General features: G+C 53.7%; 1 protein-coding gene across 3 annotated transcripts; it reads left to right on the forward strand.

Annotated features, from left to right (window-relative positions):
- The first annotated feature begins 472 nt into the window (after window positions 1-472).
- Window positions 473-22663, forward strand: DBN1 (drebrin 1). Of its 3 annotated transcripts, none has more exons than XM_051979045.1 (15): window positions 473-723; window positions 8739-8794; window positions 9202-9314; window positions 12684-12758; window positions 12858-13004; window positions 13088-13165; window positions 13359-13510; window positions 13793-13856; window positions 15520-15579; window positions 15752-15869; window positions 17324-17461; window positions 17936-18082; window positions 19543-20171; window positions 20839-20941; window positions 21562-22663. In XM_051979045.1, exons 1-15 carry the CDS (start codon window positions 638-640, stop codon window positions 21630-21632), a joined length of 2037 nt encoding a protein of 678 aa, XP_051835005.1. In that variant the 5' UTR covers window positions 473-637; the 3' UTR covers window positions 21633-22663. The 3 variants fall into 3 exon arrangements, with proteins under 3 accessions (XP_051835005.1, XP_051835008.1, XP_051835004.1); XM_051979044.1 differs by having other exon boundaries at window positions 475-723; window positions 17321-17461; XM_051979048.1 differs by lacking the exon at window positions 17324-17461.
- Window positions 22664-23034: the final 371 nt, after the last annotated feature.

The raw sequence follows: 23034 nt of genomic DNA on the forward strand, positions 1-23034 counted from the left end.
GGGCCCGGGGTGTAGACAGGCATCACAAAAGCCCTCAGCCCTGGCAGAGTTCCTGAGGGAGGTGGGGAGAGGGAAGATGTCTGGGCTGGATGGGGGAGGGCAGTGCTGCGGCAGTGTTGCCCAAGTACCTGTGCTGTATGCTTGACGGTGTAGTGCCACTGGAAGGGGGTCAATGACAGGGACGAGAGAATTGACATGTGATGAGGCTGGGGGTCAGGAGTCTGGATCGGAAGAAGGCTGTCAAGGGTGTGTGGGGGGGTAGGGGGCGTAACTCCTCCTCCTCCCTCCCACTGGGTCCAGCTTAGGTAGAGCCTGGCGCTAGGACCGAGCGGAGTTGGGGCCGGGCGGAGCATCGCGCCCCCCACCCTCCTGCCTCTCCTTCCCCCCTCCCCCTCCCCTCCCTGCCCAGCTCTCTCTCCCTCCCCTCCCCTCCCTCCCTCCTTTTCTCCCCTCCCCTCCCCTCCCCTTTTCTCCCCTCCCTTCCCTTCCCCTCCCCTCCCCCGGCTGTGCTGTGCTGGGCTGTGCTGCGCTGCAGTGTCTCTCTCAGAGGCAGCGGCAGAAGCAGCGGCCAGATCCCTCGCCGCTTTCTCGGCTCCGGCCCCGGCTCCTTTGCAGCCTCCGGCCCGCCGGCTGCACCATGGCCACTGTCAGCTTCAGCGGCCACCGCCTGGCGCTGCTGGCGGCGTACCAGGAGGTGATCCAGGAGGACTGCCCTGCCGACTGGTGAGCGGCGGTCCGGCCTGGCCCCCCGGGGCCCCCAGCCCCGGACCCTTTGTTCCTTGCCCGCCTGGGCTCGGGAAAAGGGGCTGCCTCTTTGTGTTTCCGTCCAGTGGGTGGGGGGATTGGGTGGGCTCCGGAGCTTGGGCGGGGCAGGGGCTTCGGGGATCCCCTGGAGGGCCCCGGAAAATGGTGCATTGGGCAAAACTAGCCCGGGCCCGAGGGGGGAGGGGGCCGCCTTTGTGCGATCTGGCTGGGGAGAGAGGGGGTTCCTCCGGAGGGATGCTCCGGGTGGGGCCGGGCCAGGCCGGGTGGGGCGGGGCCAGCAGCTTGGAGTTGGGGTGTGTGAATGGGGGGCTCTCTGGTCGGAGTTGAGTCGTAGGTGGGGGGAGGGCTAGGAAAGCTCGGTTGGAAGATTGGAGATTAGATCCAGATGTGCAGCCCCGCGGGCTCTGGAAAGCTCATGGGGACTCTCTCCCTTGGAGGTTCCCGGGCCCTATGTCCCCGCCCGTCGACTAGCTTCGGGCAGGTGTGTGTGCGCGCGCTCCTGGGCCAGCCAAGGGCACCTTCCAGTCCAGTCGGCTGGGGTTGGGTGGGTGGGGGTGGTATCTCAGGCCTGGGCTCCGAGACATTATTGCCCGGCTGAATGAGGGCCCTGGCCCGGCCCTAGCCGGCAGCACAAAGGAAGGAGGGAAAGAGGGAGGGAGGGAGGAGGAGGAGAAGGAGGGCGCGGTGGGGAGGAGGAGGGATCGAGGGGATAAGTCAGGAGGGGAGGGGGAGGGGAAGGATTGGGGCTGCTATCTGGAGATTAGGTGCTGGGGGAACCCTTTTCTAGAGCCCCGCCCCCCGGGGGTACCTCTCCACGCACACCGGCCCTTTTCTTCTTGGGGAATTGGGTCGGGGGAGTGGAGTCTGGGGCAGTAATATTGGAGGTATGGAACTAGCTCCAGGAATGTTCTTGAGGATCTAAGAGCTGGGAGAGAATCTTTGAAAGATATTCACTGAGACTACCCCATCACCCCATACTTATCCCCGTCAGGGAATTCCACTTCGACGTCCAGAATATGAGCTCCTCATCTTCCCTGCTTCATTGCATCTCATTCTTTTGCTCCCATGCCTTCCTCTTTCTGTCTCCGGATACTTTTTTTTCCCTTTCCCCAATTCCTTGGATTTTAGGAAGCCATATGTGACTGGACCTAGGGGTGAAGGAGAGGAGTAGAGAGGCCTCCGATCCCCGAGTCTGGAGAGTCAAGCCCAATAAGCTTACCCTGAGTTGGGATGGTGGGATGGCTGTTTCTTATTCTCTCTAAAAGGGGACCATTTCTCCTTCCTGGTGCTGGGGTTATTATGGTGAGAGAGAACCCAGGAAGATGAGTGTAAGAAAACTAGAAAACCTACTGTGGGATGCATTGTAGAAGAACCGTGGGTAAAGGGAGTGGCCCCACAGTAGCCCAGCTATGTTATTGTGCTTTGTACATAGTAGGTATTTAATACACATTTTGTGGATTGAATAGGATAAACCAACTTCCAGACCGGAAATTTCCTGAGATTAGAAGGGGATGGGGTCCCTGGGAACAGAATTCCTCTCTAGGCTTTATAGAGTGGATCTCTCTGGGATTCCAGACCAGGACTTGGAAATGGAGAGATAGTAGGGCAGATCAGAGTATCTACATCCCAGCCCTATATGTAAACCTTTGTCCTGAGCAAGAGAGAAAGACACAACAGCTGTTAAGTACTGGGAGTCTGAGGGGGTGCCATTAAGTCTCTGAGTTAGTTTTGAGTCCGGGAAAATCAAGTTAGTCCTAAATTTGGAGGATGAACCCTGCTGAACTAGTACTGAGATTGGGGAGAGTCGATGAATTTGAAGTTTTAATAACAATGCATTAGATCAGATTCTTAGAGTAGGGGCAGTGTGTTAACTGTAAGCCCTGTAAAGAGATCAAACTACTCATGTCCATGGTGGATTGGGATGGGGGGGAAGGAGGAGGAGTAATTGATTCTGGGATATGTATGAGAGATCAGTTAACTCTGAGTCATGGGGGAAGAAGGGAAACTAGCTTTGACCCCAGGGTGACTCCCATGAAGTAGTCCTGTTTTTGGGTGGGCATTGAGCTAGTTCTGAGTCTGGATGGTTAGCTAGGGGCTAGCAAAGCAAAGTGGGGGCTTTGAGTCTAGAAGGGACCCCAATGAGTTAACCTGCCTGTGTGTAGGGGAGGAGTAGTGAGCTAGCTGGCTGGTTCTGGGGGAGGTGGCTACAAGTCTGGGGGATTTGTGGAGAGGGGTGGGGCAAGAGGCCTTGAGGGGTTGGGCGGGCCCCTCAAAATGGCTCCAGCAGCTGGAGTTCCAGCCCCAGCTGTTGGTCTTAAGGCAGCCTCGGGGAGAGGCTGCTGCCACCTGCTGTGGTCTGGCTGAAGGCTCTGCCCTTCCCCTGGACCCTCTGAGCAGACTTCTATGCTTGGGATCATTCTTCCCTTTGTTTTCTGGATTGGGGGTGTAGTGGGCAAAAACCTGGGGATCTCTGAGTAGGAGTAGCCTTTTTTTTCAATGCCCTGAAGCTCCCCAAGGATGGGAGAGGCCAGTCTAGACCCAAGCCCCATGTATATAGCTATTACCTAAAATACCTTCCTTCCAGGAAGTCTTCCTGTACTCTTACCCCCCTCAGTTTGGTCCCTTTCCACTACCTGGAATGTCCCCCCTCCCTCCCAGCAAGGTATTCTCAGTCTAAAAGATGAGACCTAGGTTTCATCTTCTGAAGTGAGACTGGGGGGGAATTCAGGGCTTGAGATGGGATTTGGCTCTGGATAGGATGAGGTTGATGGGAAGTTTAGACCTGGGGGATTTGGGGGGAGGGGGGATCATGCACACTCTGGTTCCTGCCACACCAGCATTGCACCACTGGCCTGAGGCCAGGGCCGGAGGGAAATTGGAGTTACTAAAATTAGCTGCCCAGGGACCAGTTGGTAGGAGACTGCTTCTCCTTGCCCTGACCCAAGCACAGGGGATAGGGCTATTGATGATAAAGAGGGTACAAACTGGTCGAGCTATGGGGAGTGGGTCGCCTTTCTTGCCCCAGCCTCCCCTGGGTAGGGAACAGCAGAGCTGAGCTGAGCTGACAGTAGCAGAGGCTGGTGGGGTGAGCCAGGCCAAGTCAGGATAACAAGGCTGGGGCCCTCGCTAGAAGCTGCTCAGAATAAGTGTTTTGGGCTGTTTAGGGTCTTAGAGAAGCAGGACACACTGGTGGGGGGTGGACCATATATCAGGATTCAGAGCTGAAAGGGAGCTTAATGTTCACTTAGTTGGAGTCTTATTGACAGATATGGAAACTGAGGCTGGGAGAGGAAAATTAAGTTGCCTAACCAAGGTCACATAGGTTATAAATGTGAGAACCAAGATTAAAACTCAGTTGCTGCCATTTTAAATCTAATTCTCTGCACCCCCTCCCCTTACTGTACTTCTTGCCTGTTCTTGAAAATGGGATGAAGCCGTAACTGGAAGATGAAGTATTTAAGCAGTCTCCTGGCCATGATTTGAGATCTTTGGGCAGCAGACTGGCCCATTCACCTTCATTCTCCTTGAGCTCTGGACCCATCCGTGCCTACACTTATCCTTTGGAAAAAGTGCTCCATGGCGCATAGTAGGCATGTAATAAATGCTTAATGACTGACCATTTCCCCACTCCAGGAGAACCACTTCAGTCACTGTCCTGATCCAGAAACTGAGGAATGCCCTGTTAGCACTACCTTTCTTCCTTGGGCTCCCGTGAGTCCCCACACCCAGAGTCTTGGCACTTAGACCCCCACAAAGCACCCTCTGAGCTCGGTATTTTGGGGTGTAGTTGTACTCCAACCCCCCCTCACAGGCCCTTGATCATTAGAAGCAATGGATTCCCAAGCACTGGGTCTTCCGCCTCCATGGGCAGCCTACAGAGCCCAGTCCATGCAGCCAGATCAAGTTATTCATCAACAGCCTGTGCGTCACATCCCATCTGGATTAGGAAGGGGGCTGAGGGGAGATTCACTTCAGGATGGTGAGATTGAGGGAGATGTGGATGGTGGAGAGGGACTTGTAACAGGAGTCAGAAGATCTGGCTGCAAAGGCCAGCTCTGGGCGACTTTGGGAAAATTTCTTTTGAACCTGTTTCCTTAGGTGGGAAATCAGGGTGCTTTCTAGAGCCTATGAAACCAGGAAGCTTATTTATCAGGCAATGAGTGAGGTGGGGAGGGGATGCAGAGTCCCTGGGAGGGGCCTTAAGGTAGGACAGTGTCTTGGGTAAACCTGCGGTCCCTTTTTCCAGCTTTAGTTTGGTTAGAGGATGAGGTGGAGAGGGAGTGAAAGGGAGATCTTGACTCTGTTTTCCCCAGGGGTATAGAATACTAATTTTGAAGGACCCGGGATGCAAAGTGAGGGAAACACCAGAGGGTGGGTGGCACTTAGGGAGATCATTTTCTGTTAGCCCTGGCCCCCAGTCCCAGCTCAGGGACCCATAGCTCTGGCTAACATGTCCCTGGTTTACTTCAGAAATGACAGGAACTGAGACCAGTGGGGCTGATCCTAGAGCAAGCCAGAGATTGAAGATGCCCTGATTTCTACCCTGTCACTGCCTGGGCAGCCTATGATGGAAGCTAAGGAACAAAGTGGACATAAAGGGCACATGAGGACTCAGCTGGGTCAGGTTAGATATACCTGCCACTCTGCAAGCCCCTCCAGGAAGATCATGGGATCATGCACTTCACATTGGAAGGGAATTTAGAAAACTTGCAGACCCATCTTCTCATTTTGCAGATGAGAAAACTGAGGCTCAGAGAAGTGAAATGATTTGCCCAGTCACCTAGAGAGAGTTTGAGTTCAGTGCCTTAAGGTACCTCAATAGTGTTTTTGAAGGCACTGTGAAAAGTCATTTGGCAAAATATTTCAGGAACTTGGAATTTAAATACCAACCTAGTTCTGCCCCCTGGCAGAGTCCTGGGAATTCTGTTCCTGCTGCTGCCGCCTCACTATGTGTTCTTATACAAGTCAGTTCCCCATTTGTGGGTCTTAATTTTCTCCTTTGGAAAGAAAGAAGGTGGAGGCGGGTAGAGGACCTTTGCCAGTTCTAAGATTGTTTTCAGGTTGGAGGACTAAGGAGGGGGTGGCTGGGATGGCTTTCAATGGGGTCGCTGGGACTGGAAGGGAGCAGCAGCTGTCCAGGGGCCCCTTTCCTCTGACCCGGGCCACAGGTGGGCTTTCAAAGAGACAACAGCTGCAGCTGATTTGGTAGCTGCCAGGAACTCCCCAGACCCACACAATTCCTTTCTTGAGGGTCTGGGGGTGGGGTAGGCCTATCCAGGAGGGAAGAAGCCCTCAGGATTCTGATGTAACAGGAAATGGGCTTTGTAAAGGAAGGAAGGGAGGGAAGGGGTTGAGGTTGTCAATCACTGGCCTCCTAAACTTCATCTAGTTTCTTTCTCCTCCATTCTTTTTGCCTCCATCCTTTCAGTAATCCTAAGGGCACATAGATCCAGGCCATCTCAGGAATAATCATTTTCAGAATCAGAAATTTAGAGCTGAAAGAGATCATCTATTTTCCTCTCTCCCAACCTAGGGCAAATGACTTGGCCAGCGTCACATGGGGGGAAGTAACAAGCAGGGCCAGGATTAGAGCTCCAAGGCCATTCCCACTATACCATATTACATATATAAAAGATGATATCTTAAAGTTTATAAAGAGCTTGTTCAATATCTATCCCAAGAAGTAGATTGTTTAGATATTATTTTCATCTTACGGATGAGGAAAATGAAGCTAAGAGAAATCAGTGATATTAACTCACATCTCTATAGTGCCTTAAAAGTGCTTTTCTGGTGAGGTAGGTGGTACAGGGATTATTCCCATTTGATAGGTGAACAAACCAACCTCTTTCAGTGGGAGAATAAAAGACAAGGTAGTAGGCTGGTGGATGGGTCTAGTGTCCCGATACCTCCTTTAAGTATGGGAAAATGACTAGCTTTTGTTTCCTAGCATGTCCTGGGTCTCTTACCTGCCTGTAGCTAACCCCTGGGGGTGTGAGGGTATTGAAGATAGGGGGACCGGAGGCTTCTGCTGTAGGTACTAAGCTAGGGAAACTGGCTTGTAGAGGAAAATGTGACTCATTATCAATTTCAGTAAAATCCAGTGAGGGGACTAGGGTGGGGGCTGGACCACAGAAATTCCCTAGGCCTGTCTTTTCACCACTCCCTCACAGTAGATTAGGGAGGAGTCCTTAGTATCTCTCCAGCTTCTGCTTCATCTGCAAAAAGAAATCACAGATGTTAATCATGGAAGCCAACACCCTGATCTTATGCAGAAAGGCTGAGACCCTGAGGAGAGAAAAGGACTTGGCCAAGATCCTATGCTAAGTAAATGGCAGACTTGAAACTAAAACCCAAACCTCCTGACTGTCCAGTCCAAGGTCTTGAAAGGGTTGAAAAAATGAGAATTGTGAAAACTGATAATAAACCAGTGAGGCTGAATCATCAGGATGGGCCTAGAAAAGCTTGCTGGTTAAAGAGGGGCCCTTAGAAACTGGAAAGGTTGGGGTGGGGTCAGGTTTGCTGAAAAAGTTTATAGGGGAGGCGATGGGAAGATTTTCTAGCCGGAAGTCAGAAGTAGAATAGTAGATCAGACCGGCTCCTTTTTTGCCCCAGTGTAGAAAGTGAGTACAGAGGTGAGAGGTAGAATTCTTTAGTTTACAGTTTTTCCTTCCCCCCCACCAAGGCTGGCTGCTAAAAGAGAAGTGGTCCCTTTTGGGAGAGTCTGAATATAGATAGATTAGGGATAATGAGTAGGGATGGGGAGAAAAGGGGGGGCAGAAGGCAGGATGTTTGCCTATTGGGAGTTGGGGAAGAAGTGTAGCTGAGGGCTGAGAAGCTTACTTGGAAGGAAGGATGAGTCTGGGAGAGAGTAGGGCCCTTAAAATTAAGGTCTGGAAGAAGGGCTGATTTGGAAAGGGGGTCTTGGGACTGGAAGGGGACTATGGGGCAGGAGACGGACTACACTTCCATTCCATCCCTTTGGGGTTCGGTAGAAGGAAGGAACTTTCAGGGTAAGGGGCGGCCCAGTTCTCCTTCCAAGCCCTTTGTGTGTGAGCTTCAGCTCAGCTTGTGCGGAGGACTTGGGCCCGAGCCCGACGGCTGGGGTTTGCCATATGGGGGGGGAAGGGAGAAGTGGGGAAATGCGTTTCCACCTCTTCCCAACCCTCCCCCCCGGGTGGGGGTGGGGCGCACACGCGGGGCACGGGTACCACAGCACGGTCTAGGTACGTTCTGGGCAGGCCAGCCAATGGGGAATGAGGGGAACCGTATCCAAGGAACGGTATCTAAGAAACTGTCTCCATGGCAGTGCCATCGCACACCCCAGCGGCTCATTGACTAAGGCGCCTTTCCTCAAATCCCAACCATCATGGTCCATCCCGGGCTGGAAGGTTATGGCCTGGCTCCGGGGCTCGAAACTTCGTCCCACCCCACCCCACCCCACCCCCTTTCAGGCCTTGGTGCATCCCATGCAGCCCTGCGAGCTGCCTCCTCCAAGCAGGACTGGAGCTTTTTTGTGGAGGCAAGGGTCAGCGGACGCAGACTGGGAAAGGAGAAGAGTGGGAGCACTGGGAGGCCAGCGCTTCCTGCCTCCCCCACTCCTTCCCTCCCTCCTTCCGAGGAAATGGCCCCGGCTGCGTGTTACCATGGTAACGCCCAGTGCATTGGCCCCATCGCGAGCTCCCCCCCTCCCCAAGCCCCTTTCTTTGCCTCCCCCCCGCATGTCCTGCTGGCTCATTCTCAGGGACTACTCCGGTCCCCACATGAGCTCTGCTGAGACCCCGCCCCTAGGAGGTTCCCAACTGTCTTGGACTAGGCTTCTTGCTTGCCAGCAATTTCCCATTAGCCCCCCTTCTCCCGAGTCCTCCTCTCCATTTTCTCCTAGGCCTGGAGAACAGAGGTGGGCGTGGAGGGGAGGGGCGCCCCAGCCTGTAGAGTCATTGAGCCTTTCCTCCTATCCCCCTCCCTCTCCCTAGGGCTCTTTACACATACGAGGACGATTCCGATGACCTCAAGTTAGCGGCGTCAGGAGGTAAGAATTCTCACCATTCCTCATTCCAGGCTTCTCCACGCACCCCTCCCCCTTCGGTTTTCTCTTGGCAGTTTTATTCTCCTTCCCCTTAATTCTGGATTCTTTTCCTTGGTTTTCCCCCAGGGAGGTAATAATTATAAGCTGGGGCCTCCTAAATCAAGCAGGGGGGGTGGAAGAGAGTTGGGGGTGGGGAGAGGAAACAAAATGATTTGATGGTAGATTTTAGGAAGATACAGAGTCAGATAGGACCCAGGAATCCAGTGAGCTTGAAGAGGGCGCGCTGCCCTGGTGGGCTTTTTTTCAGCACCGGGACTTCTCTTTGAAGGAAGAGTTGGGAATTTGGGGACCCACCCGTTTTCAAATGGTCAACCTGACATGAGACCCCCTATGTCCTCTGCTTGCTTCAGGGGGTGGCCTACAGGAGCTCTCGGGCCACTTTGAGAACCAGAAGGTGATGTACGGCTTTTGCAGCGTCAAGGACTCCCAGGCTGCACTCCCCAAATATGTTCTCATCAACTGGGTAGGTGGGGGGCCAAGGGGATGGGCTAAGTGGGCAGACACCACTGAGTTTGCATTTAAAAGGCCTCTACTACTCATGTGTCTTTAGCCAGTCATGTCACCGATGTGGATCTTCATCATCATCTGGAAAATGAAGTTGGATGGACTAGGTCATAGGATTTTTAGGATTTACAGCTGGAAAAGACTGCTGAAGCCTGTGGATTTCTATTCTCCTGGGGTAGGGAAGGGATGAGACCAGAACAGGAAATTGCTCTAGGGTAGCTGGGAAGATAAAGGACAAATTCTGGTTTTTATCCATTTATGTATCACCCATGAATAACCCAGCACGCCAAGCTCTGGGCTTAGCCAGACCAGTCAATCTTGAAAATAGCCTCTTCATAGTAACCCTTTAGCTCAACTTACCCCCCAATTACTCAGTTTGTTCTCTGAAATCTCAGGATATAGGTCAAATGTTGGCTCCAGTCCAGGTCTCCACAGCTACGGTAAAAGACATTTCAGTTTTTACAAAAGCACTCAAGACAACAATATATTTTTCATTAGACAGAGAGGATTCACAGTAGCCTCTAATCAATGCGATTTTCTTTTTTTGGTGAGTCCCTTTAACTCCTAGGGTTCTAAGTTCCCTGAATCTTAGTGGTTTAGACTGCCCTGAAAACTTATGAATTTGTTATTCCTAAACTCCCTTTTGATTGGATGTGCAGTCTAAATAATTCATAGGGATGACAAGACAGAATCAAGGTATTTTGCGTCTCTGTATCATGGTATCACTTCCTGCTGATTTATATGATGCCATTTTCCCCAAGAGACTAGGAGTATCCATTGATTCCTGCTTCTTTTGATAGAAGGCAAAATTTTGGGATCTCTCATGGTATCACTTCCTGCTGATTTATATGATGCCATTTTCCCCAAGAGACTAAGAGTAACCATTGATTCCTGCTTCTTTTGATAGAAGGCAAAATTTTGGGATCTCTCTCCAAGAGGCTGGTGCTTATCAGGAAAACCCCTCTATCCAGAAGCCTGGATCACACTCAAAAGTTTGGATTGCTCAACCTCGAGGCTTGAGCTGCCCAGAAACTTCCTCTAAAAGAGTGATTTGCAGAACTTGGGTTCTAGATACCTCCTCATACCCCATTTCAGGTTTAAAATATAACAATGATTAGCAGTTTGGGGGGATGGGAGGGAACCCATAAAGCACTTAGCTAATCATAGAAATTGTGAAATCATAAACCTAGAAAGAAACCCCAAAGTTGACTTTTTTCCTGGGACTTAGAGCCATTTGAAGCTCTGTTGCTCTGACCTCTGAAAAGCAAATAAGGGAAGAAAAGAACAAGGACCAAGTCTTCGGTGAAGATTGCTTTTCCCAGCTCCAGTACAGATTAGCTTTAGTCCACAGAAGTCTGAGGCAGTTAGTTCTTCCCCAATTGATGAGACACAAATTCCTAAACAAAGATTTACCAGCCCATAAATTCAGCAAGTTGATCTGGGTTGATTAACCAACATATACTTGGACAAAGATATAAATAGAAAGCTTATCAAATTCACTGATGGCACAGAGCCAGGATGATTAGCTGGATAGTTAGATGTCAAGCAGGATAGAAAAGCATAGCTAATACACTGGATGATAAGAATCCAGATCCAAAAAGATCTTAATCAGCTAGGCTTAATTGAATAGATGAAATTTAATAGGGGATAATGGTAAGGACACAGAATCTCAGCCTTGAAGGGCTCTCACATACAATCTAGTCCAAAGTACACGTCAATGTTAGCCTAAGGTCCCAAACTCGGGGCTTGGATTCAGTTTGAAGGGAAGGAGGAGGGAGAGACTTCTCAATCACTTGGTCAGTTTTGTTCTTCCTTTTAGTCATGTTTAACTCTTTGTGATCCCTTTTGGGATTTTCTTGGCAAGGATATTCTGATGGTTTGCCATTTCTTTATCTCATTTTATAGATGAGGAAATTGAGGCAAATAGGGTAAAGTGATTTGCTTGGGGTCACGCAGCTAGCTAGTATATGTCTAAGGCCATATTTGAATTCAGGAAGATGAGTTCCTAATGTTCTCTCTACCATTTCATCAGTGAGCATTTATTAAACACTTTCTACGTGCTGGGCATTTTGCTAAATCCAAGGATACGAAATAGAGTAAAAGACAGACCCACTCTCAAGGAGCTTGCATCCTAATGGGGGAAACTTCAAATAAGCTAATAGGGACAAATAAGATATGTACAAGATAGGTTGAAAATAAATTGAATTTTTTTGACTTGTTTTGATGCCCCTCCCTCCAAAAAAATTTCCTCTCAAAACCTCAATTTGGAGATTTAAGTAAAAGGGCCCAGTTTGTGTGCAGTCACTAGTTAATGCTGTTAGGTACAGTATTCCTTTGCTTTAACTCAGACAGAAGGTACAAAATCATACTAATCAAGATACTATTTTTCTCTAAGGAATCCCATTTTCCACTGTAGGAACTTTATCAGACCTCCATTTTTTTTTTTCTGAGGCAGTTGGGGTTAAGTGACTTGCCCAGGGTCACATAGCCTATAAACTACAGTTTATAGTTGTGTAGTGCACTACAACTTGTGTCCCAGACCTCCATTCTTTTGGTGCTATCTTAACTTTCCTTTGGCCAGGGTCAGTGAGGATTAGACCTCTCCTTATTCTCAAAAGGGTGGAACTAAGTCATAGGAGAAAGGCAGATTTTAGCTCAATAGAAAGAAAAACTTCCTAACAATTGTTCACTCGTGTCCAACCCTTTGTGACCCCATTTGGAGTTTTGTGGGCAAAAATCCTGGAGTAGTTTGCTCTTTCCTTCTCCAGCTCATTTTACAGGTGGGGAAATTGAGGTGCAGTGGGGGTTAAGGGACACACAGGTCACATAGCTAGTAAGTATTGAGGCCACAGGTCAGGTGCTCTATCTTCTGTGCTACCCATTTCTGACAATTGGTGTTGTCCCAAAGCGGCATGGATCCCTGGGGAGGTTGGGTAACCACTTGGTGAACACCTTGTATGAGGAGAGTATCAGTCGAGGAGACAGGTGCCTCTCTTCTGTTATTTATTTTCTCTTTTTTCTATATGCATCATCATTGTATAGTTTTGTTTGCTTGTTTTCTGCCCATTAGACTGAACTCCTTTCTTTGAACCCCCACCATTTAGCATGGTCTCTAACAGACAGTAGGCACTTAGTAAATGCTTACTGACTCTTGCCTGGATGGCCCTTTTCAGCTCTGAGACTTGGTTTTTCTGTGATGCCGGAGATGGGAAGGGGGGGGAATGAGGGGCTGCTTCTCCAGTTGAGGGGCTGGAAGGTCGGTGAAAGCCCCTGCAGAAGCCCGGCTTTTGCCTGAGCCCCTGACCTGCTTGCCTGCTCTCCTCTATAGGTTGGTGAGGATGTGCCAGATGCCCGCAAGTGTGCCTGTGCCAGCCACGTGGCCAAAGTGGCTGAATTCTTTCAGGTGTGGCCTTGGGGTGAGAGGAGGGGGGCGGGGAATGGTGTGCCTCCCTGGGCCCCCTCTGGGCCCAGACCCCTCTGAAGGGAGCCGGGTTCTTGACAGGGTGTGGATGTGATCGTCAATGCCAGCAGCGTGGAGGACATAGATGCTGGTGCTATTGGACAGCGGCTTTCCAACGGCCTGGCTCGCCTGTCCAGCCCGGTGCTGCACCGACTGCGGCTTAGGGAGGATGAGAACGCTGAGCCTGTGGTGAGCTGCCCTCTCCGGCCTTTCTTTCTCTGCCCACCTGCTCCGTCCAACTGCTTACCTGTCTCCCCTTCGCCCTCCCCCAGGGCACCACTTATCAGAAGACAGATGCTGCTGTGGAAATGAAACGGCTTAATCGGGAGCAGTTCTGGGAGCAGGCCAAGGTAGGGGACCCCCGATCCTTTTCTCCGTGGGCCTTCTCTTCCATTCCCCAATGGCCAGGAGCCCCTCCCTCCCAGCAGACTGTGCTGGAGCAGCTCTCCACAGGCAAGGGAGGCGGTTTCAGGGCCGGGGGTCCTGGGGGCGAGAGCCCTGTGACTGACAGATAACGGGGAGGGTGCCGTGCTTGGGCCACAGAGAGAAGAGGAGCTGAGGAAGGAAGAGGAGAGGAAGAAGGCCCTGGATGAGAGGCTGAAGTTTGAGCAGGAGCGGATGGAGCAGGAGCGCCTAGAACAGGAGGAGAGGGAAAAGCGGTACCGGGAGAGGGAGCAGCAGATTGAGGAGCACAGGTGCCGCTCCTTCCCCTTCTCCCTGCCTGCCTGCCTGGCTCCTGAGGCCTCCATCCCACTCTGCCCTCATCGTGCCCTCCTTCCTTTTCACTCCCCTCCCCAGGCCGAGGCCCCCAAGCGCGCTCACCCTATTCTCTAACCAGCCGAGGGGATCTTGGGAAAAGCCTGGGCCTGGGTGGGTAAAGATCACTCGCTTTCCCAGGCATAAGGTCTCCGTGTTCCGTCCCCACCCTGTCCCCACTCCCCTCCCTCCCTTAGTCATTCGCCGTGCTGTGCTTTCAGGAGAAAACAGCAGACTTTGGAAGCCGAGGAAGCCAAGCAGAGATTGAAGGAACAGTCGATCTTTGTAAGTTGTGGAGGCGGAGTGGGCTCCCTAGGAAGCGGCGTGGGCTCCGTGTGCTGTGGGGGCCAGCGGGGAGCAGCAGCCGAGCTGGCCCTCGCCCTCGGGGCAGGGCCGCACTCCCGCGGGCCTGTTCTCTGCCTGGCGGGCAGGGGTGCCGTCACACCTCGTTTCTCTAAAGCTCCAAGCTGCACAAAAGCCTCTCAGTGAGCCTGGGAGTGCGGGTCTTGTTATGGATGAGGAGACTGAGGCACAAGCACTTACTTGGGGGTGAAGTGCTAAGGCAGAGCCAGGGTGGACACAGCTCTCCGTTTGGAAAAACAAGACTCGCATGGGAAACAATTGGCATGCATGGTGTTTGTGAGGGGAGAAAGGGAGAGAGACAGACAGGAAGAATGGGGGAAGGGGAGAGAGAGGCAGGGAGGGGGAGAGGAAGAAAGGATGGGAGGGAGACAGACAGTGGGGGAGAGAGAGATAGAGAGACAGAGAGATAGACAGAGAGGGAGGAAGGGAGACAGAGGGAGAGAGGAAGAAAGGATGGGAGGGAGGGAGACAGGAGAGGGAGGGGAGAAAGGAAGAGGACAGTGGGGGGGGAGAGAGAGAGAAAGAGACAGAGAGAGATAGAGAGACAGAGAGATAGAGAGGGAGGAAGGGAGACAGAGGAGAGAGGAAGAAAGGATGGGAGGGAGGGAGACAGGAGAGGGAGGGGAGAAAGGAAGAGGACAGTGGGGGGGGGGGAGAGAGAGAAAGAGACAGAGAGAGAGAGACAGAGAGATAGAGAGGGAGGAAGGGAGATGGAGAGAGGAAGAAAGGATGGGAGGGAGACAGACAGTGGGGGAGAGAGAGATAGAGAGACAGAGAGATAGACAGAGAGGGAGGAAGGGAGACAGAGGAGAGAGGAAGAAAGGATGGGAGGGAGGGAGACAGGAGAGGGAGGGGAGAAAGGAAGAGGACACTGGGAGGGAGAGAGAGAGAGAGAGACAGAGAAATAGAGAAAAAGAGGGAGGGAGGGAGACAGGAGAGAGAGAGAGATGAAGAAAGGATGAGAGGGAGACAGGAGAGGAGGGGAGAAAGGAAGAGGACATTGGCGGGGAGAGAGAGAGACAGAGAAAGAGAGATGGAGAGACAGGGAGGGAGACAGACAGAGAGACAGGGAGGGAGGGAGGAAGAAAGGAGGGAGAGAGAGAGAGACAGGAGAGGGAGGGGAGAAAGGAAGAGGACACTGGTGGGGAGGGGAGAGAGAGACTGAGACTGAGAGGGGGAGGAGATAAAGAGAAAGGAAGGAATAATTACCAGCTCTTGAGTGGGCAGTGAAGAAGAATGACCTGATAGCTGAGGTGCTTAAAGAAACTTGTTCTCCCTCCTGGTGTCTGGAGTGCAAGTGGTTGTGGTGTTAGATCAGGTGTGAAGTGATAAGAGTCTGGAGCAGGCCGCTGACAGCATGGAACGGGCAGGACGCTTTGGAAGGAGAGGGACACACTTGGGAAGAGATGTTGGGAGATAACCCAGATTAACCCAGAAATGTTAAGCCTCCGGGCTGGAAGAACAGTGGGGCCACTGCTGTAAAGGAAGAAGTTATGGAAGAGCTGGTTGGGGGCACTGGCAGAGTTCTTTGGGAGTTGAGTCAGGGAAGATTAGAGCCTCCAGGACTTTGTACTTTGGTTACCAGGGGGACCATCGCGAGGAGGAGGAAGAGGCTCAGATGAAGAAGTCGGAATCAGAAGTGGAGGTGAGGGGTCCTTGTTCTGAAGTTGTGGGGGCGTCCGTTTGAGCTGTAATTTCTGTCCTTTCCCCCAGAGAGTGGAGCCCTTGGAGGGGGTGGGTCCGGAGGCCGGTGGGTCCCTTAGCCTTGGGGAAGGGCTGGGTTGCTGACCCTGACTGAACTCCCTTTGGGTCGGCAGGAGGCAGCTGCCATCATAGCCCAGAGACCTGACAACCCCCGGGAATTCTTCAAGCAGCAGGAGCGAGTGGCTTCAGCTAGTGGCTGTGAAATGCCCACCCCCTTCAACCACAGGCCAGGTATCCTCACACTCTGCTCCCCCCGGGCCTCTGGCCGAGGGTGCTGCTTAAGTCCTGGGGAGAAGCTCCTCTGGCCCTGGCCCCTGGAGAGCCACTTCCCTCCACTCCCAGGGGACTAGGGAGGGCGTTCTGCAGGGGGATTTTCCCTCATCTGGGCCCACCAGGAGCCCCACCTGGAACCAAACAGGAGTCACACAGGTGCTCTCCCTCCTAGGGGCTCAAAGGGAACAGAATCGTGGTAAAGGACTAGGAGAGCTCTTCCTCAGACCTGCCCCAACCCCAAGCAGGCCCATCCCTGAGCTAAGAGAAAGTACCGAGTGACTGCATGTGGGAGGGGGAGGTAGAGAGAGGACGGGTTTCAGGGTCGGGCTCACGCCCAGTTGTTAGGGGGCCCAGGGGCCCGTCCCGGAGGGGAGCCCCCCTGAGGCACTGCCCTCCAGGACCGCCGGGACGGGCGGTGGGGGCCCTCGCCGCTGGCAGGGGTGACGCCCTCGGGCCCGCCTTGACCCCGGCTGCCCCCGGCGCCTCCCTCAATGTTGCCTGCCTGGCAGGGCTTGGGAATGAGCTGGCCGTGGTGTGCTGTGGCTGTCTCTCCAGAGGTGCTGCCCTGTGGGACTGCTGGCTTTCCGCTTTCCTCGCAAGGTGGGCTTAGGCTCGCTGGGGGCCCGGCACCTTGAGCTTTGAGGCTGCGCCACATTGTCAGGGCCGTCCCCCGACCCCTGCGGCGGCCTCCGCCTGGCACTGGGGGAGCCCTGCTTTAGGCTGCAGTTCACCCTGCTTACCCCAGCCCGCTGATGCCGGGGCAGGGGCGGGGGGAAGGCCAGGCCCGGTCACACATCTCGCCCACTGCCTGCCTGGCGGCGGGCACACAGGCGTGGGCTTGGGGCAGGGCTGGGGGCAGGGAACGGCCTTCCACAAGTCCCCCCGTCTGTCTGGGTCCCCCCGGGCGGCCCCACTCGGCGGCCTGGCCTCTCGGGCATCAGTCGGGCTGGGCCCCCTCTGCTTGACCCTCTGCTGGCTGAGGAGCCTGGGGGTCCCGGGGTAGGAGGTCCCGAGCCTGACTAATCCCACCGGCTGCACTGCATGGCCCCGCTCGCCCCAGGCTTGTGACTGACGCTGAGCACGTCGCCCAACCTCTCTGTGCCTTGGTGAAACGGAGCTGGAGCGTGGCCTCTAAGGGCCTTCCCAGCTCTGGAGCCGGACCCCACGACGCCGTCAGGGACGGGGGTTGGAACGGCGCTCTGCCGGCGTCCCTAGGACACCGGCCTTGCCTGGCGGTGGGGTCTCTGCCCAAGGCAAGGGCTTGCTGGGCCCGCGTCGCCCCCACCTCCGGGGACCAAAGGGGGATTCTTCCGATGGTTCCTGGAAGGCTTGGGGGTAGGGCCTCTTCATGGGAAGACTGACTCTTCTCTTCTGCTCTCTCTCTGTCTCCGTCTGTCTTTGTCTTTTAGCAGGTCGTCCATACTGTCCTTTCATAAAGGGACCGGACAGTGGGCCGTCTTCCTCTTCCTCCTCTTCCTCTTCCCCTCCTCGGACTCCCTTCCCCTATATCACCTGTCACCGCACCCCAAATCTTTCTTCTTCCTTCCCATGTAGGTAGCAGCTCCCACGCCACGGTGGGGGGGTGAGGAGGGCCCCTCATCCCAGCGCCCCCTCTCCCACCCAGGCCCCACCCCGCGCTCGCCTCTCCCCAGGGGCCACTGCAGTGAGGACCCCACTGCCCGTCCCTCCCCAGGGCCGGGCTGGCTTCCACGGGCCCTGCAGGCCGCCGAGCACCGGGCCGCTGCGGGGGCTCGGAGCAGAGGTTTGGGAGCACCGGGGATCTGCTCACTGCCCCGGCACTGGAGAAGCGACAGACTTCTCTGCCCCAGCCCAGTTTCTTCCTGTCTCCAGGGAGGAGTCGGGAGGCCCCAGCTGGGGCCGGAGGCGAGGAGGCCCCCCACCTGCTGCCCAGGGGGACATGAGACGGAGCCGACCACCCAGGAGAGCCGCTCACCCAGCCCTAGCCCCGGCCCCCCGCCCCCGGGGACCCCTCCCTGACGCGCCTCCATTGTTCTTCCTCGCAGGTAGCCAGATGGATAGCCACAGGAGGGCCCTGGCGGCAGCTGCCCGGAGCCCTTCGGACTCCAGCTCCGCCTCCACGCCTGTGGCGGAGCAGATTGAGCGAGCCCTGGATGAGGTGACCTCCTCACAGCCACAGCCTCTCTCCAGAGGTGAGGGACCAATAGGAGGGCCTTCACTGGCACCATCCCTCCGAGACACACAGGGTCTGTCTGTCTGTCTCTCCCTCTCTCCCCTTCTCTCTACATCTAAGGTACTTGTCAAAGGCTAACTGGACCCAAGTCATAATGCTTGGTCCGGCAGTTTGAATGGAGGAAGCGATTGAGGCTGGTGATGGTTAACCCTGAGGTAGAGGAAATGGGGTCTGCTCTGTCCTGCAGACTGGAGGTCAGGATCCCCCAACAAATTCTGGGACACCGAGGCCGAAGTTAATTCTTTCTCTTAGAACATGCCCTGGACGGGAAAGCAACATAGCCTCTGTGGACCTGGGCTTTACAGATCTGCAGGAGACGGATGGATGGATCTCGAGGCTAAATGGGAAAAGAGAAATGACATCTTTGACTTTGTTTTTCAATGTTATACATTTTATTTTATGCATGTATAAACATTCTGAGAAGTGGTCCAGGGGCTTCAGCAGATGGCCAGAAGTGTCCAGGACACAAATAAAGGGTAAACAGCCTTGCTGTAGAGGAACCTTGGACTATAGTTCTGGAGCAAGTGCAAGAGGAGGAGACAGAAAAAGAGAAAGGCAGACAGACAGGAAAGAGAAACAAAAGAGAAATGGAGAGGAGAGACAGAAACAGATAAGAAGCAGCTTTGTCCAGTAATGATGGATAGTCAGAATTGGCACCTAGGGATCTCAGAGCCTAGACTGATGTTCTTCCCACTATAATTCTCTGCCTCTTATCTTCGAGGAGCCACGGTTTTCTTCCTCCAGAAATGGGCCTGGTATCATTCTTCAGTTTCAGAAAGATTGCTTTTCTCCTGCTCCTAGGGCATAGGAGGTGGGCACCATGACCTCCCCCATAATCCCCTTTAATATCATAGGTCTAGAACAGGAAGGTATCTAGAAGCCACCTAGGCTAACCTTTTTTATTAATGGGGAAACTGAGAAACTGGGAGGTCATGTCGGATGTAGGGTTCCAATCCTGGTTTTCTGCCTCTGGAGTCGGACTGGGTGCGAGCTTCCTCTGCTGGTCACCAGGGGAAGTTTGCGTCTCCTCTGCACCCCTGGCCAATCTTCCTTATTATGCTTCTCTCACCTTTGAGATGGGACCCCGTTCAGTCAAGAAAGCCAACACACGTGTTTACTGTGTGCCAGGCACTGTGCTGAACTCTGGGGATATAAAGAGAAAGGAGAAAGTTGGAGAGAGAGAGAAAAATAAGAAATAGAGTTCCCCTTCTGTCGTTAGCAAAGTCAGGATTCAAAGGCAGACCTTGTAACTCCCAGACCCGTGCCCTTTCTAGGCCCATGGATGATGTCTGGTTCCTGGGGTTCCTGTGATGGGCTGAGTGGTTGGGTAAAAGTGCCTGAGAGCAATCTTCCTTCTCCCCCTTCACTCCCCCCCACCCCCAGCATCCCTCACAGAAGGACCTTTCCCCCTGTCTCTAGAGCCCATTGTGGAGTCCTTGTTGGAGAAGGAGCCCCCAGGAGAGACAGCTGAACCCCTGGAGGATTTAGTGTTCCTGGAGACCAAAGAGAAGATGGGGGCTGCAGACTCAGCAGCCCCAGTAGCTTCTGCTGAGAGCTCCAAGGAAGCAGAGCTGGCTGAGCCTGCTGGCCCCCCTGAAGCACCAACTCAGGGAAGTCTCATCGACTTGTGGCAGAGTGATGGGGTCGCCCCTCCTGAGCCTGAAGAATGGGAGCTGCAGGCCGATCTGAGGGCCCCAACTCCGCCCCGGGAGGGGCCTGGAGCCACACTGGAAGAGTCAGAATTAGTAGCCCCCCCAGAGCCTCCTCCATTGGGGGAGGGGGCCCCGGAGCCCCCCATACTGCCTGCTGACAACAGTGCCAACCTCCTAAACTTCGATGAGCTGCCTGAGCCTCCAGCTACCTTCTGTGACCCTGAGGAGGGTGACCGAGAAGCTCCTGATATGGGTGGAATGGAGGGATCCCTCCCTGGCTCTGAGCAAGATGTCCTGGTGGCTGAGACGCTGCCCATGGACTTGGAGGAGCTGGAGCCAGAGCAGGAAGCCCACTTGCTAACCAATGGAGAAACTACCCAGAAGGAGGGGACCCAGGTGGGGGACTGAGAGAGGCCTTCTGCAACCTGATCTGGGGGAGGCAGAAGGTGGAAGGGGTACAAGCTGTTGGGTTTTAGTATGGGAGTAAGCCCTGGGCTCTATCTGTTCCCCCCCTCAATGCCCCTCCCTTACTGGGCCCACTTATCACACCTCCCCCCTTAGGCTATATCAGCCCCCCCCCACCTCCAGGACCACAACCCCTGGATTTTCTTTTCTACTCCAGAATTCACCGAGCCTTTGCTCTCTTTGCACCCTCCTCCCCCATCATTTCTTTTCCCTCAATCTATTTCAGCATCTCTTCCTCTTCCCTCCCTTGAGGGTCTTGCTTGGAACCTCCCCACTCCATCTGTTGCCCTTCCCCCTTAAGGGCTCTCTCAGCACCTTTCATTGAATCTAATTGCCTGATGTGGGGCTGGTTCAGGGCTCCCCCACAGCCCGGTCTCTTTGTCATTTTGCTCAGGACCTGACCAAGGCCCCTTCAATTCCCTGGCCACCAGTGATGGCATCAAAGAGATTGCCTGTGGCTGGTTGCTAGGGCCCAGTAGGTCCTCCCCTCCACACAGTCTCCTCCCCACCCCCGCCCCCAGCCTACATTAACACACCTTGGGGAAAGGTGAAACTTCTGGCCAGCCGAGCCTGATGACCTTGAGTTTTCCCAATGCAGGCCAGTGAGGGGTATTTCAGCCAATCACAAGATGAGGAGTTTGCCCAATCAGAAGAGCTATCTGCTAAGGCCCCGCCTCCTGTATTCTACAACAAACCCCCAGGTGAGCTGTTGGGTGGGATGGAGGGCTGGCCAGGACTTCTGTGTTGGGTCCCAGTGCCTGCGCCCTAAGCTCAGTTCCTGGGCTCTTGGAAGCCCTGGAGATGTTTCCCTGGATCCTAGGTAGTAGACCACAGGATGTAGGAGTTTCATTTCTCCCCCTGCCCTCCCCCCATTTTAGAAATGAGGAATTAGGCTCAGATCCTGGCCATGGCGGGAGAGTGAGTTTGTGGGTGATCTCTGCGCGCGCTCTTCGCCTCCCCACTTCTCCCTCTCTTACCGAGGCCTGAAGGGCCTGAGAAAAGACTCCTGTAGGTGGGTGCCGTGCGCGGAGGAGTGTGCGTGGGCTTGGGAGAGGGCTGGGCCTGTCAAAGTTTAGAATACCGGACATTAACATAACAGCTGGATTGAACACGAAAGGACCTGGGTTCGAATCTCAATTCTGCCATGTGACCTTGAACAAATCAAGTTTATTCTTTTCTTAATTCTCACTTTCTTTTGTAAAGTGAGGGATTTGGATTCAATCTCAATGATCCTAAGGGTGACAGAGTGGACATTTAGGGACCCTAAGAGGGTCCAGCTAGTTCTGCTTGATTCCTGACTCTCTTTGCACTTTCCCACCAGAGATTGATATTACCTGTTGGGATGCGGATCCTGTGCCTGAGGAAGAGGAGGCCTTCGGAGGCAGTGTCTAGCCCTTGGGCTGGGTCTCCCCAGGCAGACACCATGTGAAGGCCGCCCGCTCTCTGGGCTCCATGCCAGCTGGCCCGTCGCGCCTGCGCCCGCAGCATTTCCACCTGGTTGGTGGTGACTCTGGACTCCCGGCCCCTGTCCCGGAACGGGGCCACCTCCCCATCCCCTTGTCCTGCCCGTGGGGGGGGGCCAGACTTTTATAGCTTTTCTCCCTTTTTTTTAAAAGTTGATAGGAAAAGTGTACAGTTGACTGGTTTTCCTCTCTGTTGGTAGTGAGATGCTGTTCCACATCCTCCCCCTCCGTACCCCTTGGGGTTGAGGAGGTAGATTTCTGTACCCCCCTTCAGCTCTCTTGGCCTGTATCAGAGGCCCAGACCCCAGTCCTGGCCAGCCCTCCCTGGAGTTGCTTTCAGACTCCGGGGAGAATGGTTCTCCCTATACACATCCTTTTCCTATTTTCGTTTTGTTTTGTTTTGTTTCTTGAAAATATCACTCACTGCATTCTCTGTCCAGGGCTTGGATAATTTGCACGAATTTTAAAACATGGCAATAAATGGCCCTGTGGGCTCTGGTTCCGTGGGACCCCTCCCTTCCCCTTCCCCCAGGAAGAACCCAGCTGGGGGCAGGCCAAGGTGGAGCACGAAGGCCAACACAGTTTAGGGTAATAGTAAGGAGAGTTCCTCTATCCCTGTAATGGCTCCTGAGTGAATGGAAGTGGGTCTCGACCATCTGCCATCCTCCCCTGGCCCTGGCCTTTCAGCCTTCTCTAATGTTGCCCTCCTGCTGGGCAGGTCCCGGGCTGGAGGCCTCTATATGGCTCACATGGCCCCCTTGGCCCCAGCTGGGCCATGGGAGGGGCCTAGGTAGTAGGGCTGTTGGGGTACTCCCTCCCCCCAGGAACCAGCCCCTTCCCCCAAACTGCCCTCCTCTTGTCGCTTGGTATCCTTTTTCACGTTTAGTAACTGTTTTTGGAAAGCACAAACTTCTGTAATGGCGTGTGCTCATGTCTGTTAATAAAGAAATCCAGATCCAGGCCCTAGCTCTGGACTTCCTAGGGACTGGGAGGGCAATCCCAACCTGTCTTCCCTCTCCCCTCCTATTTCTTGAACTCTATTCTTCATCCCTCAGTCAGAATAACTGAGGAGGTAGGGGTGGGGCAGCCTCTGCCAGGTTAGGGACACAACTAGGAACAAGGTAAATTTACACCACTAGGTAAATTTATACCAGGAGGAGGAACTAAAGCCTCCAGTCATTTGTATTAGCCTTTGTAACACAAGATCCTCATCTTGAGAAATGGGAAGGTCATTGATTTAAGTTGGAAGAAACCTGAGAGGCTTTGGGAATCTAAATTCCTCATTTTACCCATGGTGGAAATTTAGAGATTTCTTAACTTAACCCAGATCA

The sequence above is a fragment of the Antechinus flavipes genome, chromosome 2, assembly GCF_016432865.1.
Source record: "Antechinus flavipes isolate AdamAnt ecotype Samford, QLD, Australia chromosome 2, AdamAnt_v2, whole genome shotgun sequence".
NCBI lineage: Eukaryota > Metazoa > Chordata > Mammalia > Dasyuromorphia > Dasyuridae > Antechinus > Antechinus flavipes.

Excerpts from the sequence above, each read along its gene's own strand:
- DBN1 (XM_051979044.1), top strand. The coding sequence starts at position 638 with ATGGCCACTGTCAGCTTCAGCGGCCACCGCCTGGCGCTGCTGGCGGCG. Across the intron at positions 13,005-13,087 it reads ATGAGAACGCTGAGCCTGTG|GGCACCACTTATCAGAAGAC; the intron begins GTGAGCTGCCCT and ends GCCCTCCCCCAG. Across the intron at positions 15,870-17,320 it reads CCCCTTCAACCACAGGCCAG|CAGGTCGTCCATACTGTCCT; the intron begins GTATCCTCACAC and ends TTTGTCTTTTAG.